General features: G+C 39.3%; 1 protein-coding gene across 3 annotated transcripts in view; it reads right to left on the minus strand.

Moving 5' to 3' along the window:
- Positions 1-15,670, minus strand: part of mcf2la (mcf.2 cell line derived transforming sequence-like a) — an 82,303-nt gene extending 66,633 nt beyond the window's left edge. The window contains exon 1 of one of the 3 annotated variants that reach the window (XM_053615049.1): positions 15,318-15,670. In XM_053615049.1, coding sequence (XP_053471024.1) covers positions 15,318-15,471 — 154 coding nt within the window. In that variant the 5' untranslated portion in view covers positions 15,472-15,670. Of the gene's footprint in view, positions 1-5,283; positions 8,906-15,317 lie in introns of those variants that run through there. The other 2 variants (XM_053615046.1, XM_053615048.1) reach the window with 2 other exon arrangements.
- Positions 15,671-20,776: the final 5,106 nt, after the last annotated feature.

The raw sequence follows: 20,776 nt of genomic DNA on the forward strand, positions 1-20,776 counted from the left end.
GTTTCCAGTTCCAGTACAGAGGAAATGTGTCAAAATTGTTTGTAGTTAATTGCCTTAAGAGATTTGGTTGAAAAATGCTGCAGTATTGCTTTAAGCCTGTATTTATTAAATAAATAAATAAATAAATAAATAAATAAAATAAAGTGCAGAAGATTCGAGTTTGACAGCAGGCTTTGATAAATAGAAGCTCTACAACATCGGGGAGTTGTATTTACACAGGAAGAGCTCATGTGGAAATTTACAGCACATCAAAACTCCAGCACTTAACACAGACCCACCACAAAAAGTCCCAATAAAGAAATTTCACTAGGATTGGAATTAAACAGCACCAAAATAGATCACAAGTCTCCAGGAGCTGCTTTGTTTAAGCCTTGGTTTTTTGTTTGTTTTTTTTTATTTGGAGAGAAAAAAAAGTCTTATATGAATTTAAGCATAAACAATATCCTACAAGTTCAACAGTATAAAAGCAAACTAAAGCAGTACGAGCTGCAGCAGTAAAACAGGGTGCAGTCTTTGGTACTTACCATTCATAACTCAAAAACTGGTGTGAAAGAAAATAAGCCATTACTTCAAATCTAAATAGTCTAATAGGAATTCTCTACAAAAATAGATTTAAAAAAAACAACAAAAAAACCCATAAGTGAACACAGATAGTGACAGCGAAGGCGATTCCTGTGCAGTTACCCGAAGTGAGGAAAACTGTAAACAAAGGTGTTTCTTTATTTGAAAGACTAAGTCCTATGATTGCCTGCGGTCATTTTAAATTTTTTTTTTTTTTTTTCTTTTAACATATTTAGATTCCAGAAACATTCGATACTTTTGACACTAATATACAACAAACAAAACAGATTTTTATATGGATATTATAACACAAAAACTGTGCCTCTTGGGCCGTGGGGCAACATTGTTATGGAGCCTCTATACACTACACTAGCTACAAAATTAGTGCGCGTTAGTTCAGCAAAATACAAAAAAACAAACAAACAAAAAAAAAACAACACACAGGACAGTACACATCACATGACCGTACACGCAAACTATCCAGAGTAGGAGCTGCATTAGAGTAATCCTTCTCTGTGCATTTGGCCACAGCAAAGCTGAGCCAATTTACTACTTTAATAAACAAATGATTGCCTGCTTTGTCAAATTTCTGTGGGATAAGGAGGAATAAAACAGTTCAGGCCACGCTGTTACAGGAAAATAATCAACTTCAGGGTTGTAAAGTTTCACACCTTCACTGATTATTTACCTAACCCCCCCCGCAAATCATGTTTTATTCATTACTTAACACCATAAGACACCAAAGAAAGAATCACATATAGAGGACAAACTACTGTTATTTTTTTGTGATTCTGCAAAAGAGGAAACGGTCGTCCATAATCTGCCTTTTCCTGTTCGAGAACTTGCCTTGCCCTGCTAAATCTCAGCTCAGTTCCCCAAATAACCCATTCTCTAGAAGTAGGGAAATGTCAAAATAAGCCATCTTATCTAACACATACAAGCGTCTGTGGTACCACGAGATCACGTACCTCACGCTGGGTTACAAAGGCACACTGGCATTTCCGAGAAATATAAAAAGTACAATGTTGAAAAAATTAAGGGGTTTCCATGACTAAACGTACGACTGGTTGGTTATTTAAAAGCAAACTGCTATCCTAACAGATCTTTATCAATCCTGCCATCAAGGATGACCAAAGTACTGTTAAGTACCAACAACGAACAAATTCCTACAATGAATGAACGCTAATTTGAGCTGGTTTGCATTGCAAATGTGGACATTACTTGTTCTTGCCAACTATTCACTGTTTTTCATGATCATTGTTGAGTGATTTTCTCCTCTTTTTTTCCCCGGGGTTTCCGTGAACTGTGTGTTCAGGACCTTTCCTCTACTGCACAACAATGTGAAACAAAAAATTTGGAAGCATATGACTGAAAGACTGCTGTTGAGGCAATACTGAAAACACTGGCCAAAATATTTCTCGTCTTTCATCACGCTGGGATGTTTCCACTCTAGCATGTAAAATACCCGATAAAATGACCCATGTGGAAGGCTTCACAGGGTCCGTGTTGCCCTTTACAAGTGGACAAAGCCCATTTTACGTTGGATTATAGTTGCATTTGGTCACACAGCCACATTGGTTGATATTGTAACAACAATGTTAGCTAGTTAATTTGCTACCAACATAACCAGGATAAAGTAGCTCCTAAAGTAGCATGGATTAAGAGCAGCGTCCCATCACAGCTTTGAAAGTATTAAGCCCCGACATGCCTTCACGTTGGTTTTTCCTCCACGTTGTTGTAGTCGCAAATCTCTCGCATCAGGAAGCACCGTCAAATGGACCTTTACTAATATCGCAGTCCGTACAGGATTTCGCAGTTTTCTTGTGATCATCGCGGCCAAAAATGCTCGATTTTGCTGTGGCTTTTTCAAAATCTGCAATGCAGTTTGCGGAGTGTTTTATATTTTTGGGGAAAAGTAACCAAATTGGTGAAATCGCAATTGCACAAAATTGTTTTGCACAGTCTTTCACATTGATGTTTGTTGGTAAAGGAGACCTTTCTGAGTAGGAGGGACTCTCTTACTCTTTCTCCCCTGTCAATCAAAGCGATACTAGCCATTCACCAGCACTTGTGAGCTCATGTATGAGGAAGAGAGCAGATCATGCTTTCTTTCGAGTGTATTACGCTGCCCTGTGATGCAGCATGAGCAACAGTTTGAAAAGATGTGGGGGCTTGATGTAGCGTGGAGGAAGAATGTGTTAGCCTTCACCCTACTCGACTGGTAGCGCTCATATGATCGGGGAATGCAGTCTGGACCAAAATGGGGGGGGGGGGGGGGGGGTTAAAAGGTTAAGTAGAACTACAACCAAGCTATACTGGTTTAGTTTTAGACTCCATTTGACTTAACAGACACCAAGAGCCATATTTATGTTCACTGCATTAAAAATGCACTCGGATTTACTAACAAACAACAAAACTCATGAAACAGTCACGTGAATCCCACAGAATTCAGATTTACACGAAATGCTAAATGGGCCTTGGAATAAATAAGACGCAGTTTTATTTGCTGTAGCAAGCAAACTACAAAAGGCAAATAAACAGGAAGTGGACCTTCAGTTGAGTCTGGGGGGGGAAACGGATACCTGGCCACCTGTGTGTCGACCTTTACTGCAGTCCCGGGAAAACCATGAGACACACCACAACAGGACACTGTCTAGCACAGACACAACAAGTAGTGCTAGAACAATAAAAAGCACTACAAGTACAACTCTCCTGGGTTGGTTATTAAGAGCAGTTTATAAAATTATATATATATATATATATATATATATATATATATATATATATATATATATATATAAATAATGTATATAAATATATAATATATATATATTTATATACATTATATATATATATATATATATATATATATATATATATATATATATATATATATATATATATATAAAAAATTAGGCTAAATACATGTGTTTATTATAGTTTGTTAAGAAAGAAAAGAAACAGTCAAGCGCTACATGCTATGCAGCCTTTTATTCTCATTTGTTTACTTCAAAGAGTGTCCAGATGCAGTCAGTCTCCCTCTCTTGTTCTCTCCACGCATCCAGGATCGTTTATCTCTCAATAGCCACAAACTCTTCCTCTTGCGCCCCCCTCGAGCCTACTGCACTGCTGATTGCTATCATTAGCCATTATATCTTTTCTGAAGGCTACACCCACTTTATCACCCTGGTCTGGAATCTCTCATCGGTCTCTAAGTAAATGAACTTAATTATTTATTCTATACTTCTGTACTTTATCTCCATTGTACTTCTATTTTCACATCATCCTTTATTTTATCATTCATTACATTGCTGTTGATCATAGCATAACTTTTAAAATCATTTACGTTTTACTTCAAGCTTGTACAACCACTGAGCTCTACAAAAGTGCTCTATAAATAAAGCTCTTTTAAATTTCTGCAAAATGAAACTACATTTCCAAAGAACTGATGACTGAATCACTAAACGGTCCGTACTTGAATTACTGTAATGCAAAGTAAACGAACTGCTAATGCAAACAGGGTTGATGTTTGCACAAGATCAGGATGTTTGATGAATATGACCCGATCTAAACGCAAACCATATCTATTAAAAGTTAGATGTAATACTTTTTAAACTTCAAACCACTTTTAAAATCATTTTATAATGTCGTACTAAATTTCCAAGAGCTTCAAAATAAGACCATGTAAAGAGCCCAAGTTTCAGAGTCGGCCTCAGTTTGATACACGCCCCTGCCTCATTTATGTGACCATGAATTACGAATTAAGTTACACAATGAAAATTGAGCAGTACATCAATATTTGTTGCCTACAGTCAAATTTTAAGGGCATAGACAAAAACTTTAACATCGAATTCTCAATAGAAACACAGCTAATATAATTGGTTAATAACTGATTTTTTAAGTGTGAACAAGTTCAATCCAAATGTTCCTGAAATTCGTAGATACTGTTTTTTAAATTTTTATTTTATATATATATATAAAAATAAATAATTAAAAAAAACACATTAAAACATTTTATTGGCATTGGTCCAGCATTTCCCAACAGCACTGTGATTATGAAGGCATGGATTAAAAATTCTTAATGAATGCAAAACGCTTGATATCTGTGCGGTGAGAAATGTAACCAGTGGCTGAAAGAACTGAAAGTCAGAGCAAGGAAAGTCATGGCAAGTGCAAACAGCAGCTGCATGATAAGCGTCCAATAAAAAAGACTGCTAACCAAATGCTGTATCATTTACAAGTCAAACAATAAGGCAGTAATGTTTATCAATTGGCTCTGGTTTGAGAATCCCTTGTAAAACTGTTTACCATAGAAACAAATATAAGCAGATATAAATTATTGTTTAATAAAATTTTTAAAAATTAAACTGCAAACACAAATTCAAAAAGAGAGACAGACACTATGTGGAGAAGGCAGAGTGTGTGTTTGAGATGGAGTCTTTCATGTGGCAGTGGATGAGAGATCAGAGTAAACCAATGATGAATGTTGTCACTACTGTATGTACACAAAAGGTGGGGTCGCAAAGCCGGCATGGACACATGAGAGCTATGAGAGAAGGGAGGGAGAGATTGACAGTAAGAGAGACTGACCGTGTGTGAGAGAGAGAGAGAGAGAGAGAGAGAGAGAGAGAGAGAGAGTACATAAGAATTTCCTGTTCATACTACACTGGTCCTTTAGAAGCTCCATAAAAATACAAATAAAAATAAAAATCTCAAGCCCACCTGATCCTGACTGCATCTCCATCCAAATGCTAGAATTATACAAAAGCTCAAAAGACGACTCCCCACCAACTCTCTATTGAAATCACGATTACAAATCTTTTAAACTGGCAGCTGAATCTGCGTGATCCTTTGGGACTGAGCCCAAATCCTGAACTGAACCTTCTGCTTTATGAAAACATGCTACAAAACAGATATAGAAAGGGGAACGACCAAACACGTCAGGATAAAACAACATGATCTCAGACATCCAGCTCCACCCAGTACATCTGACCACAACACTTGAGTAACGCAACATGTGACAAAAATAGAGGACGGGAAATATGTTAACAGCTGCCTGAGTGCTTCTTACAGCAGAACAAAAAAAAAAAAATGCAGATGCTACTAGTTATCAAATGCCAGTGCAAAAACCTACAAATTCAAGAGCATTTTTTAATTACTATGTAGCCGTTATGTCCTCTGAAACGGGTATACGCCCACTGACATCCACAAAACTCTTTACAGTGAATGGTGCCCGAAACAAAAAACATCCGGTGAGCAGCAGTGAATCTCTATCAATTAGTTGGCACGTTTACTCATTACGTTACTTCTCTTCCGAAAACATGCTTTGCAGAGTAAATACTAAAGTTGTGTCCCAAATGAAGTACTACACACTTACACTATGCACTGTGTACTCTACTGTCTAGTGTATGAGTTTTAGAAAGGTAATATTGTCTCAAACGGAACTCTTGTGGTTTTTTTTACTAACTGGAAGTATAAGTCACTTCCAAGTCGATGGTGCATGACATCATACGCACGTAACGTGACGCCGCTAGCTTTAGAAGATACCCAGAGTCACCGACAATGACTTTCTTTACTTTACTGTTTATATCAACGTTATCTTTTATAAAACATAATACATAAATAATAATATAAACTTATAATATCAACTAATATATAAGTATTTATGCATTATTTTCATGTATGCACAAATAGCACTGAATGAAACTACAGTCCTGAATGAATAATATATATTCTGGTGTGTGTGTGTGTGTGTCTGTGTGTGTGTGTGTGTGTGTGTGTGTGTATTAGGTCCTTTTCAGTCTTATATAATTGAACAAACAGTTGTGTAAAGTTTTAGTCTGAAGTTTATATTTGTAGCACTCAGTTTGTGGATTTTATTTTAAATAATAATTAAAAATAAATAAATAAATAAATAAATAAATAAATAAATAAAAAAGGGTAAAGTCTCCGCCCCCCCCATCCGATTAATCGAAAAAAAATAATCGGCCAACTAATTTATTATGAAAAGAAACTCAAATAACTACTCTTTACAACTGTGGTGAGCAGAAAAGCATCTCCGAAACACACAACACGCCACACGTTGAGGCAGATGGACTACGCCAGCAGAAGACCACATTACTTTCCAATCCTCTCAGCAAAGAACAAGAATCTGCAGAACAGTGTTACAAGCAACACTTGAATTGAGATTTTCTCTATTCTATGCAAATTCGCTGATGTGAAAAAGTGAGAGATCCAAACAACTGGCTCAACACTATGGCGCATGTGGCCTGTGGACGTTTCTTCGGTTCTCCACGTACAACTTCAGCTCATACCTGCAATTAATTACCATTTACTGTTTGATGCACGAAAACGGAAGAAAAACTTACAACCGTGGTTTCATCTTATCTGGTCTTACACGACTGCTCATTAAACGCATACAGAAATTGCGACAAAGAAAAATAAAGCATAGAAGGAAGGAGCCGAGATCGTTGGCAGCTCTGGTGAGTGTACAGTGGTGCTTGAAAGTTTGATAGTTTTACTATACATCTGCATAAATAAGACCTAAAGCATCAGCAGACATCAAGTAGCCAACAAGACCCCAACTAAACAAATGAGACAAAAATAGCTAGTCTTTCACACTATTACATATCCTGCTCTTGGAGTGATCTTTCTTGGTCGACCAGGGGTAACAGTGGTCTTGAATTTCTTCCATTTTACACAATCTCTCTGACTGTGGATTGGATTTAGTCCAAGATCTTTAAAAGATCTTGGACTAAATCAGCCTGATGAGCATCCACCTGATGAGCATCCACCTGATGAGCATCCACCAGCATCGACTCTACAAAATCTCAGGAAGTGTACAAGAAGGATAAACACCATTCTTCCAAAACACATTCACTCAATTGGAGTTTGGATGGTAGTGGTGGAGACCGCGGTCTAAAATATCGCTCCAATACCTCGTATAAAGGTCCAACTGTGTTGAAATCTGAAGACTGAAGACCAGAGCATATTATTTACATCATTATCATCCTCGTCAAACCATTCAGTCATTCGTCATGCCTTGTGAATGGGGGGCGGAGTCATCCGGACATAGACCACACACATGGCAATATAAATATGCCATTGTAGAAAGAAAAAAACAACAAAAAAAAAAAAAAAAAAAAAAAAAAAAAAAAAAAATTGCTGGTCAGAACAACTTTATATTGATTTGCAGTGACGCTTCCTTCAAAGGGAACAAATCCACCCAAAGCACACCAGCAAAACAGAGCCACCAGTTTTTCCTTTAATTTGTCAAAACATTTATAGGTTACATAATAATATGGATGTTTTTTGGTAACTGGAGATTCATACAGTGTGCTGGTGCATGCTTCCTGCTCCCTCGTGACACGACACATTAGTTTCGCACCAAGTGATCATCAACAGCACAAACGACCGCACCTGCCTCCCTAGTCAGGATATTCAAGCCAAGACAGCCGATTACACTAATCCTTTAAACGTGGTTGCGGTTACTGTAATTTTGAGATGATTTATTCATCCCCATTTGAGTCTTGCGTTATGACTCAGTGTTGCTGTTTCTCAATATGGCTGATCCCATAGACGTTTGCTTTGCTCTCAGTGCCAAGTGTAAATACAGTGTAATTTTGGTTGTAGCAAGTCTTTTCTTAGTACATCCGAGAGAAACGTTGATATTTGACAACTTTCTCTAGTCTCCACAGCCATATTGCCTTTACATTGTCTGCCTCCTGGCTATGTGCTAGCTAGCTAAATCATTATTCTCAGTTATTAGCGATTAGTGACTTTAGCACTGATTTTGATTGTACAGTTTGATATGCGTGTAGAATTTGTTAAAACAATGCTAGATTCACATTTTAAAAAATGTAAAATAGAAGCTTTCTCAGTATCTCTAAAAAAAAAATAAAAATAAAAAAAAAAATGGATTCAGGTAGTGTTCTGTATGAGGCTTAACAGCTAATACAAATTATTAGCGTTTCCTTGAAACTATCAGCCACAGCATGTATACTGCATGCTAATCTAACTAGCTAGCTGATTAGGGTAAATGTTATTGATGACAAATCAAGGGTTTGGCAGAATTTCGTGATGTTCAATAAATTGCTGAGAGGATTTCAATGCAAAACAAGAAATCTTGTGACAAACACAAGCGGATTAATTTTTTGTGAATGCAGGAGAAATCTTGTTATTTGTGTATATTCTAGATCGTGACTTTTTTCTGTTGGAATTAAATGCCCTCATTTTTGAAAGATTCTCAGGAACATTTTAAGGGTTTCAAATGACATCCTATTGTGTCCCCGGTTCTAATGGTCATTGAGGACACGCTCCACCACCACAGGCAAATAATGACCCAGTGTATCTTTCTCCTAGCCATAACGATGGACAGCTTATAGTTAAGCCTTGTCCTTGCTGTCTTTGTGTATTTTAGGCCAGTGAAGGGAGGGGTTATGTAAAAGCCTCTGCCTGGAGAACTGTGCTAAACACAAAACACATGCAGGAAATGCTAAGATGAGTAACTAAAATGACAGAACCTTCTGGTTAATGGTTGAATTATACACGATTATATATTTGACACTTAAAGAGAAGCGAGTAGATAATGGTCATGAAATTTGTTTGCCTTTCAGGTCCTTGTACGAGTCTCAGATGACATGCAATGATCAAAACAACGACAGGGACAACAACGACAAGCAATGCAACAAGTTCATTAAAAGGAAGCAGTTTCACCTAAGAGGATATGACAGACTATATATTTCATATATATATATCTATATGTCAGTCAGGCACGAAGAAAAACAAAATCAACCAACCATCGGCAAGAGATTAACCCAACAGTACAACAACCAGCAACTGGTGCAACACCAGGACATCTCTCAAAAAAGATAGTGAAAAAGATTATCTACTAAGACAGAAGGTTCACAGAAGACTCACAGAGCAGCCAGTCACAGGAAACTGTAAACTTGTAGAAGCTCTCCACCTCCTCCAGAGGGATCTTCACATATCCTCCTCCTTCCACCATGGGCTGGAGGCAAACCTCACACCCGTCTTTCACCATCTCTCTCTCTCTCTCTCTCTCTCTCTCTCCCCCCTTCTCCTTCAACTTGTTCACCAGCGGCAGCTTTCTTTACCTTGGTCTCATTCACGACCTGTCTGTCTTTGTCTGCCTTTTCATTTCATGTTCCGCTTTCCCACTCCATCATTGACGCCCCCCCTCTCTCGCTGTCTTCTTCCGCTCGCTCATTCACACATGAACACACCCACACATACAGCAAAGGTGTGAGCGGTGAGACTCTCGTCCTTGACTATATGGAGCACGTGTAAGACTGTGGCTTAACCAAACTAGTGCTATTTTCTATTCTTTTCTACACGTGGTGACATCAGTTGCTGACAAAACATTTTTTTGTATTTCGAATTATTTGAATGGCTCTGTGCTAAAAAAAAAATGTAGATAATGTAGAAGATGTACTTTTAAATAGGATTCGGCTAGAGAGAGAGAGAGAGAGAGAGAGAGAGAGAGAGAGAGAGAGAGAGATGCACTGAATGAATGTTAATTTTGATCGATCTTTAGATTTTGCACACCAAACCAAAACGATTTGGTCATTAGTCTAGTTAATCTTGCCATTGTAGCTGTTTTCCCTTTGCTTCTGCTGTTCATTTTATAGAAGAAGAAAAAGTGTTAGTGTAGCACTGTCCACTTTATTAGGAACACCCATACAACTGCACATTCATGCAATTATCCAATCAGCCAATCATGTGGCAGCAGCGTAATGCATAAAATCATGTAGACAGATCAAAAGCTTAAGTTAATATCCATATCAAACGTGAGAAGAAAAAAAATAAGTGTGATCTCAGTGACCGACATGGCATGATCGTTGGAACCAGATGGGCTGTTTGAACATCTCCTTGGAGTTTCACACAGTACAGCAATGGTAACTCGCATCAGTCTTTATAACAGTGGTGAACAGAAATCCATTTCAGAATACACAACATGACGAACCTCGAGACGGATGAGCCACAACAACATACGCCATGTCACAAAGCACAATTCGTTCAAACTAGTTTCATGAGCATGACGATGAGTTCAGTGTTCTCCAGTGGCCTTCCAATCACCGGACCCGAAACCAATAGAACGCCGTTAGGAGGTGGTGCGACGGGATATTCACAGAATGAGTGTGCAGCTGACAAATCTACACAACTCTGTGATGCAGTCATGTCAACATGGACAAGAATCTCAAAAGGAGTGTTTCCCCCCTCCCTCCCTCCCTCTCTCCCTCCCTCTCTCCCTCCCTCTCTCCCTCCCTCTCTGTCTCTCTCCCCCTCGAACATCTGACCAATCTGTATTGAGAATTCAACCGTGCTGAGGGTTGATAAGGTTAATACACCTCTTCTGCTACCAGGTCATTCATATTTGTTCAGTCTACTTTGCCTGGGGGGGGAATTAGTCATGATCCACACTTGCCTTTGTTTTAATACTCTAGTTGATCATTAATAGCCGCTTTGCATCAATAATAAACTACAGCTCAACAGAATGTTTGACTGTCCATAGTATGTGCAATATAATGCGTATCATCAAATAAAACGGTGACTCCAAACAGGATCATTATTATGGCATGTCATAAACCTCTCTACTGATACTGTACATCTCAGCGTGTGACAGATGCCATGAGGCGTTGATAGCATTTAGTTATGGAACAATCTGGTGACATGAAAATAGTTGCATCACCTAGCCACACCTTAGCAGCCACCTGATTTAGCACTGCAATGACTTAGCAACACCCTCGCAACCAGTTGGGATAGCATAGCAACCACTTTCTATATTGTTTAGCAGGCTCGGTCAAGCCAACATCAAAGTTCATTCCCAAACTTTAGACTTCTAGTTTTGTCTGCAATTCTACAGTGGTTAGGTAAAAAATAAATAAATAAATAAATAAATAAAAATTCAGAAGTGGGGGGGGGGGGGGGACAAAAACAAACAAACAAAAAAAACCCTCTTTACTTGTTAAACATTGATGTTTTGTCAAGTTTTGATTTGATTTTCCCCCCTTCTTCTTCTGAATCAATAAGGACACAAAAGCAAAATATACGGCACCCAGAAGACATCTGAATCCATCACATGCAATGATTTGAAAGATCCAACGGAGCAGAAAGCCACAGAAATACCAAAATGATAGCTTTAAGAAAAAAATAAAAAAATAAAAAGCATTTTGTTAGTGATTCAATGAATGTGTCTTGAAGACAAAGCACATGGGGACACAGGAGGAAGTCTGCAGTGCCGCAGTGAGAAATCTGCAACCAATATATTTTACTGCAAGCTGTACAAAAACGGAAAGAAAAAAATAAAATAAATATCTGCAAGCACTGATTAACGGGGCCAAGCACCAAAGGCACAGCAAGCGCAAGAACACGAAGAGGAGAAATAGAATGTACATGAATGAATGAAAGATTCATTCAGAAGCATTCATTCAGATTCAGAAGCACAGCTGAGAATAAGACTGAACAGGAAATTAACAGAACGGAGTCATTTATTTGCATGCCAAGCAGTTGAAAAGTTAGTGCAATGCTGAGCCACAAAAGAAAAGAAACAAAAGACAACATTACACAAACTGTTAACAACTTGCACCACATGGGAATCGAACCCAGGACTATTAGAATTGATGCTTGTCGTTTATAACACACAGAACACACGTTTGTTTTGATGCCGATGAGCGCTTCCAAAGTGAAAACACCCTGTAAACACCCTTCTCTCTCTAGAACACTAGGTGGCACGGCATTAAAATTTCTCAGACACCTAGAGGACATGCTATGAATGATACCTACCAAATTTTGTGCCAATATGTCAAATGTTTTTAAAAAAAAAGATATTACAATATATGGCAAATTTCAAAATGGCATACAGGCGGTTCCGGAGACACTAAGATCATAATTCAAAAGTTATAAGCAATCTCATGACCTGAAGGTAGCGCTGTTCTCAAATTGGGCATGGACCCTCAAATCATGCTGCTGATAGAGTGTACCAAGTTTCATTACAATTGATCAAAGTGTGGCCGAGATACAGCCTCTGATCTAATTTTGGGTCAGCATTGTTACATTTATGACATCATAACTTTTGAACAAATATGAATATAAAAATTCTATTCACTGACTTGTGTGACTCTGTCCACTGATCAGATCAGCCTATTTTGGTAAGAATTGGACAAAATTTTGAAAGAGGAGTAGCAAAAAACCTGAATACTGTACATTTCAAAATGGTGACTACTGTAATAGGTAGAGTCTTAATGTAAGATATGGATTGTGATCAACGTGAGGAGGATAATCTGAGGAACTAAATTTCTTTTCTCTATGACAAAGTGCTCAACAGTTATAACCATTTGAAAAAGTGAATTTTTCCAACTAGTGGTCGTGCTACAGAGTTGTCCTAGAGACCCCATAATTGGTCCAGATACTATTCATGGTCATATCTATGAGTGTGCCATATTTCATCATAAGATGAAAACCAACCAATACAATAGGGGCTACCCTTGGCCCCTAATAAATAAATAAATAAAAAGGATAAATGACTGAGTTGTTAATGCTAACAATGAATCATTATAGCACTAGATATTCTCTCTCTCTCTCTCTCTCTCTCTCTCTCTCTCTCTCTCTCTCTCACACACACACACACACACACACACACACTTAACTCACTCAGATGCAGAAAGGACATCCTACTGCTCCTAGTCCTGTTCAGTTGCTCAAACAGGTCCCTTCAATCCTGTGTGTGTGCTACACAAGTTAGACCAATTACTGTTCTTTTCACAAGAAATGCATACTGTGATGACTACAGTACTTTTTGCTCTGTGTGTGTGTGTGTGTGTGTGTGTGTGTGTGTGTGTGTGTGTGTAAGTAAGAGCTCACAGGAAGGTGTCTCACAGACCCTAACCCATGCTCAACCTCAAACAAATTATTCTAACAGGAAACCATCTCTCTCTCTCTCACACACACACACACCTCAAACAAAAGCTGGTCAGCAGTTTCAGTCCATGTCCATCTCTTTCCCCTCAATGACTAACTCACTCCCCCTGAGGAAACCGTTATTTTATCAGACTATCCCCTACACACACACACACACACACACACACACACACACCTACACACAGTACTTACTCGCTTGCTCCCTCGCTCGCTCTCTCTCTCTGCATATCTTCATGCTCCGTTATTCAAGCATTGTTCACTCATTAAGTCTCTATCCAGTAATCCCAAGTTTTCACATTCTCCGTTCTCACGATAAGCATCATTAGTCAAGTACTTCTTGAAGCAAAGACATTATTATTTGGGTGTCATTACTTATGCCTTCTCATGGGAAAGTGGAAAAAAGGAAGGCGGGGAGAAAAACAATAAATAAATCACGTCTGACGATATCTTGATGCCGAAAGCAGTATCATGGTTATGCAACACCAAAACTGCTGACAGCACTTCATCCAGGTTAATGAACATCCTGCACAAGCACTTGAATATTCAGCAGAACATAAACTGAAGCAAATGTCAATCACGGACCCAGCGTCAACATATTCAGTCTCATAGTAAACAAAAAAACAAAAAATCATAGTAAAAAAATGCGCATAAAGGAAACACGCACACATTTATCATCAACAGTAAAAAGTAAGTGGCTTTGGCTGTTCACACTTGTACGTTTTTTTCCTCCTAGAATAGTGTTCGCACCAAGCGGTTTGCATTTGTAGTCCTGTTTTTGACCCAATAAATAATCCACCTAAAATGGTGTCTGGGATTTACTTTAAGCAAAATTAAGGTCGATGTCTGATCTTACTTCACAACATGATATCTTACCAAATGAAGATATCTTAAGTAAAAGCTTCCTTCAAAAGGTTTTCCATCCATTTTCTGTACCGCTTATCCTACACAGGGTCATGGGGGAGCCTGGAGTCTATCCTAGTGAACTCGGCAACCCATCGCAGGGCGCGCACGCACACACACACACACACACACACACACACACACAGAAAATGCCAATCAGCCTACAACGTAGGTCTTTGGACTGGGGAGGACATTGGAGTACCTGAAGGAAAGCATCGAACCACGGGGACAGCACAGGGACAGCACAGGGACAGCACAGGGACAGCACAGGGACAGCACAGGGACAGCACAGGGACAGCACACACACACACACACACACACACACACACACACAGTTAAATCGTATATTTAACTAATGCTTTTTGCATTTGATAGTGCACTGCAAAAAGCATTAGTTAAATATACGATAAACTAACTAAACATTTAAAGATTAGCTCAAACAATGAAGAGATGTACATGATTTTCAGTTTGCAGACATCGTGGTCCAACGGTGGTTCTGAAGGGATTTGTATAAAAACGGAAGGAGCGTGTAAACGAGCCGCGCTACAGATTTAACATTTGGGGCTTTTATAGCCCGTTTTGTGTTAAACAACAGACTAGATTCTATTCAACTATTCATCAATCAACTCATTTTATATTCCAAGAGCTGTATTTAGCACCAGTTAAACAGGAGTGAAATAAATCAGTGTATTAATACACTTTTCTACGCAGCATCAGGTGGTACTGTAAAAAATATATTCTAATTGGATGATTAAAAATAATAAAATAAATAATAATAATGAGAGAAGTTTCATTTCCCCGAAACCTCATTAGACCTATTGTGACATACTGTGCATCATTAACATGTTTGTGCCCCATCACCCACTTCAGTCCATCCTTAATCCCTTCTCTCTCCTCTCTCTCACACACACACTCACCGTTACACTCCATGAAGGAGCTCTTGCGTGTGTACGTGCTGTAGCTGGTCCCCTGCAGCAGTGTGAGTGTCAGACTATGCAGAAGCTGCGAGAGCCTCGTCACGATCCGCTGAGGAGCCTCCTGACTCTCGCGCAGCAGCTCCTGCAGAGACATCCGACCTCTAGAAGAAGCTCTTCAGCCCAAAGCCAAGCCAAGTCGATGCAGCCTACACTGCTCCGCTTCAAGCTACTTCCAGTATAACAGAATCTCTCTCGGCTTCTGCACCAAGAAACAGACTGGAATGAGGCATCTTCACACTCCGCTTTGTAGAGACATACTCCCAATTCTCACGGTCACTCTCGCACTCTTTCACTCTCGCTCTCTCCGTGCTCGACAGAGAGGAGCGGACCTGACCTGAGGAGAGGAAGAAAGGGACGGCTGATTCGCCAGAACGTTTCAGCATAAATCCCCATCTGCTTGGATAATTATACAGCCAGGAGCAGCCGAGTAGGCAGCATTACACACAAACACACAAACACACACACACACGCAGACGTAGCGCTAATCTGAAGTGTTTCTCGTGCGCCTCTTAGGGGACAAACAAACAAACTTTCTAAACAAGGGGCTGGAGAAGGGAGTGCGTACAGGACAAGAGTCAGATTCCTCTACTGTTAGAGTAGCAAATTACATCCTACTGGCACTTTTAGCTCTCATGGTTATCTCACAATGCATTCACTAACTAAAAAAGGTGGGTCAGATAATATTAAACATAGGAAGTAATTAAAGGGAAGACGACAATCTCATCACGTCAGATCAGCACATGCAGGTGACCTCAAGGTCTATGCCAAAGAGAGAGAGAGAGAGAGAGAGAGAGAGAGAGAGAGAGAGAGAAGCCAGCTTAAAGCAGAGTGCACCTGTAAAACCCTTTAGTCCACCCAACTCCCAACACCACAATATTAATGATGGTCTGATTTTACTCGACTCCGTATGCTGCTAATCTGGCAACCAGAAAATTTCCACCTGAATAATATTTTTTATTAGCTGGTTCATATACACTATATGGCCAGATGTTTGTGTACACCTGACCATTACACCCATTTGTGCTTCTTTAACATCTCATTCGCTGTTATAATAACCGCCACTCTTCTGGGAAGCTTTACACTAGACTTTGAAAAGCTAAACAGCATTAGTGAGGCTAGGCACTGATGTAGGGTGAGGAGGTCTGGAGTGCAGTCAGTGTTCCAGTTTATCCCAAAGATGTTCAGTGGGGTTGAGGTCAGGGCTCTGTGCAGGACACTCGAGTTCTTCCACTCGAACAAAATCATCAAATCATGTCTTCATGGCGCTCGCTTTGTCCACAGGGGCATCGTCATGCTGGAAAAGGTTTGGGTCTCTTAGATCCCGTGAAAGGAAAATCGTAACGCTACAGCATACAAAGACATTCTATACAATTACGTGCTTCCAACTTTGAGGCAACAGTTTACGGAAGAACCACATGTGGGTGTGGTTGTTAGGTGTCCACATACAGTACATTTGGCCATATAGCGTACTTTATATCTTAAAGTGAAGCTTGTAAGAGGTATGTTGCTATATGGCTACACGAGTCCTGATACCTGTGACACATCAACTAGGGACACATTCTGATCAAGAGCTATTTGTATTAATCAGATCAATTAAAGTACACTATATTAACTTGGGTAAATGCTAGCTACCATGTATTAGCCTTGTTAATGTTCTTAGCTAGCATAAAACTTGCTTATTTTCCTTTCTAGCTTCCATGAGGTCCTCACTTGAGATATGGCTTCAGGTTAAGTCAGCTTTACCCTGTACAATTTCCAGCCGGACTCTGTTGCCACACATAAATCGCAGGTTGTAAAAGGTTGCGAGTTGAAATCGTGAATCATCAGAATGCATAACATGACTGATTCTGTCCCACTGCAATCAGAGACCGCTGACTAAGTTCTAGCAGAATTAAAACCTTATAGTGTGACTGTTGCTACGATGCTAATTTAAAAAGCCACCGATAGGAGAACGGCACAGGATGATGCCAAACCATCAAGATGGCTCCGAAGACAATATCGACAATGGCGAAACAAAGCCTAAACGAAATGTTTTGCTTTACGTGGCAGCCAAAAGAATGTCTCCTTGAATGTCTTCTTTTCCCCTGCCACGAATGAGTCTTTGCCTTTTTTTTTAATCTGTTCTCTAGATAGAACATGACTACTATTATAATGAGCACTTGTACGTAAAATGGCATTGGAAAAACAGGAACAAGCCAGGATCTCACCGATTGACGACGTAAGCAGGACATGATGGTAATCTTCAATCATAGGTCTGGAATTAGAGGATCTTCACCGTATAATGAATAACGCAGTTTATTATAGATTATGGCCAAGATTTCTCATACTGTGAAAAGTAGTAATCTAAAAATCACACAGTGGGGGAACAAAAACTAAACAAAACTGTGGAACATTTACTTGCTTGGTAAGATAATAAGTTTAGCATTTGCTATACTCAGGCAAGTACACAAAAATAAATAAATAAATAAATAAATAAATAAATGCACTATACCATGCAGTACATAGTAATGATTTTTGCCTAGACAATAGAATGAAATAAATAAATAAATAAACAAACAAACAACTTTACTACTGCTGTTCTGATTGGCTTCAGCTTCAAGTTTCTTACTGAAGACCCTTCGTTGAAATGGATTAAATTTTGTACAGACAGGTGACAAATTTGGGGGGGGGGGGCACAGAAAGGGTCTTACTTACAAATCATTAACAATCTTGTTCAAATTAGAAAATCGCTCTTGCATGAAAACAACACTGAATTGGAATATAAAACACTAGCACCACTCGTACAACACGCTCTCTAATGGGAATGGCCCTGATGATTTCCATTAACCATTACTCCCATCAGTATCTAATGATGGGAATGAGTGATGGAAACCATTAAGTTTTTTCCCCAACTGGACCAGTTTCAGAAAGAGTCAATAGAATAACATCATGGTTGCTTGTGGACAAATGGGATGTGTGAGACCTCCCAAAATAAGAGTCTATAATCTTGGTTGGACAGGCAGTGACACAAAGCGACCTGCCACCAAATTTAAAATGGCCAGTTTCCTTATTGTGCTAGTTGTGGTGCTTTACTTCTGCTTGGAGATTCTGTACTGGTGACTCATGTGGTCTCACATGGATACTGTAAAGATTTATACTTCCCTAAAAGAATTTTCCTTTCTTAAGTAGATAATCTCACTACGATACTGTAGATTTGTATCCAAAAACTGCTGTCATATCAGAAAGACTTTCATGTGCTTGTATTACCCAGAAGATGCCTTTAGGATTTGGTTCTTCTCAAGATTTCTTCCTCATGTAGTCTCAGGGAGTTTTTCCTTGCCATTAATTCCAAATCTAAACCCGCATCCAGATTTATGTCAGTCGGCTTTGTAACTAGGGATGCACCGAATGCTCAGCAACCGAAATTATTCAGATGAAAATAACACAAAAAAACAAACAAACAAAAAAAAACCAAAAAGGCACTTTCGGTGTTCGGCCGAATAAGTGAAAGGGCCGAATAAACTTGACCGAACAATGACGTGTTTGATGACGTGACCAAATAGCCTAGCAACCAGAGTGAGACGCGCGAATGTCACGACCTCCACTTCCGGCAGCGCGCTCGGAGCGATGAGGGGGCGCGCGCATGCATGATCTACGTGCACAGGTGCTCAGCGAGCGCATGCTCTTCGGATGTTGACAACCGTGACATTTTTTACTCTGGACACGTGCGTTTGTTTTGTTTCTGTTCCGGAGTATTCTGTCACGTCACGAGACCTAAGGGAGTAGAGTACAGAAGTAGGTAAAGACGTATTTATTTAAGGGCAGGCAGACAAATCCAAATCGTAATCCAAAAAACGTAGTCAAGACAGGCAAAGGGTCGGGCGATCGGCAAACAGGTATAAACGGGGCAGAGCAGGAATCAAAGGTGCGGTCACAGAAAACAGGGTCACGACACAAAACAAGAAACATGCACTAGTACTATGGACTGGGCGCGGAACAACCAGCGGTGACTAAATGAACTAATCTATAGTTTAAACTAACTAAATCTATCATGGAACATAACATTAACAACGTATCTAACTATACTAGATCTACTATAATACTCCGCGAGGTGTACAGGGACGCCAGCGGTATATATCCCCAATATAATCAGCCGTATAGAACCCAATAGAACCATTTCTTGTCAATGCACTTTTTAATGCACTTTTTTGTTGTAGGCTACAGAGTGTTCCATTCTTTCAGCAGTCAGTTAGAGGCCTAACATCGGCTATTCAAGGGGGGCTCAAAGATGACCACACCAAAATATTTTTATTTTAGTAATTTATTTATTTAAAGTTATATTGTGCCTTGTTGGTAGCCTATGCCTGCTGGAATGAAAAAAAATGTTCAGTGTTAAATAAATATTTTGAAATTGTAGTTTTTGTAATCGATTTTTTTTCCTTAGAAAAGCAAGACAAAATAGTGAAAAGCACATTTTGACTATTTAATTTATGCAATGGTGAAAAAAATGGCTAAATAAATGGAAAAAAACCGTGTTCGGTATTTGGTCTTCAGCCGTTTTTCATTATATTTGGCTTCGGCCAAGAATTTTCATTTCGGTGCATCCCTATTTGTAACCATGTCTTTTGTATATTAAGAAGCACTATACAAATCAAACTGAATTCAACTGGGTCTATAATCTTCATCAAAAGTGCCTCAGTTGTAATAAACTGTTTCTTTTAACTACATACAATCATGTATGTACACACAGATCCAAGACATCAGAGAGAGAGAGAGAGAGCGCGAGCGAGCGACATATGGATTACTTAATTTGCAGATTCTCTGACACACACACACACACACACACACACATCAACGTGAAGTATTCATTAATTAGCACTGAGCAATTTCATCCTCAGTCTCAAGCTCTCACCCCTCATGTCTAAGAAGATAATGGGAAAAGTACAGCGCACAAAGACAAAAAGACCGAGATGGAGAATCTTGGCAGACTGTGGATACAGCGCCCCCGGACACATCATTCTTTTCTCTCAAATCCTATCAACCACTCTTTGGCAAAGAAACCGAGTCGCTCACCCTTCTCACACACACACACACACACACACACACACACACACACCCCTTTTCCTCACATTCCCATACAACCAAGAGGGGAAGGAAAAAAAAAACCATCCCCTTTACAGGACCATGGCAACTCTGTTACCACAGCAACAAGCATCCAAGCAACGGTGGGACGTGTTAACAGAGTAAATAACATAATGGAGTGAAACTACACTATTACACAAATGTACATTATTAGTGTTAATGTCAAGAGACTGCCAACTCAAGAGGCGTTTCCTGCACTAATAATGGTGCATTCATTTACTGTTCATATCCAAATACACTGAAATGAGCTGCTTCCTCGTCCTTTTACTTTAACAACC

This window comes from Ictalurus furcatus, chromosome 26 (assembly GCF_023375685.1).
Source record: "Ictalurus furcatus strain D&B chromosome 26, Billie_1.0, whole genome shotgun sequence".
Lineage (NCBI taxonomy): Eukaryota > Metazoa > Chordata > Actinopteri > Siluriformes > Ictaluridae > Ictalurus > Ictalurus furcatus.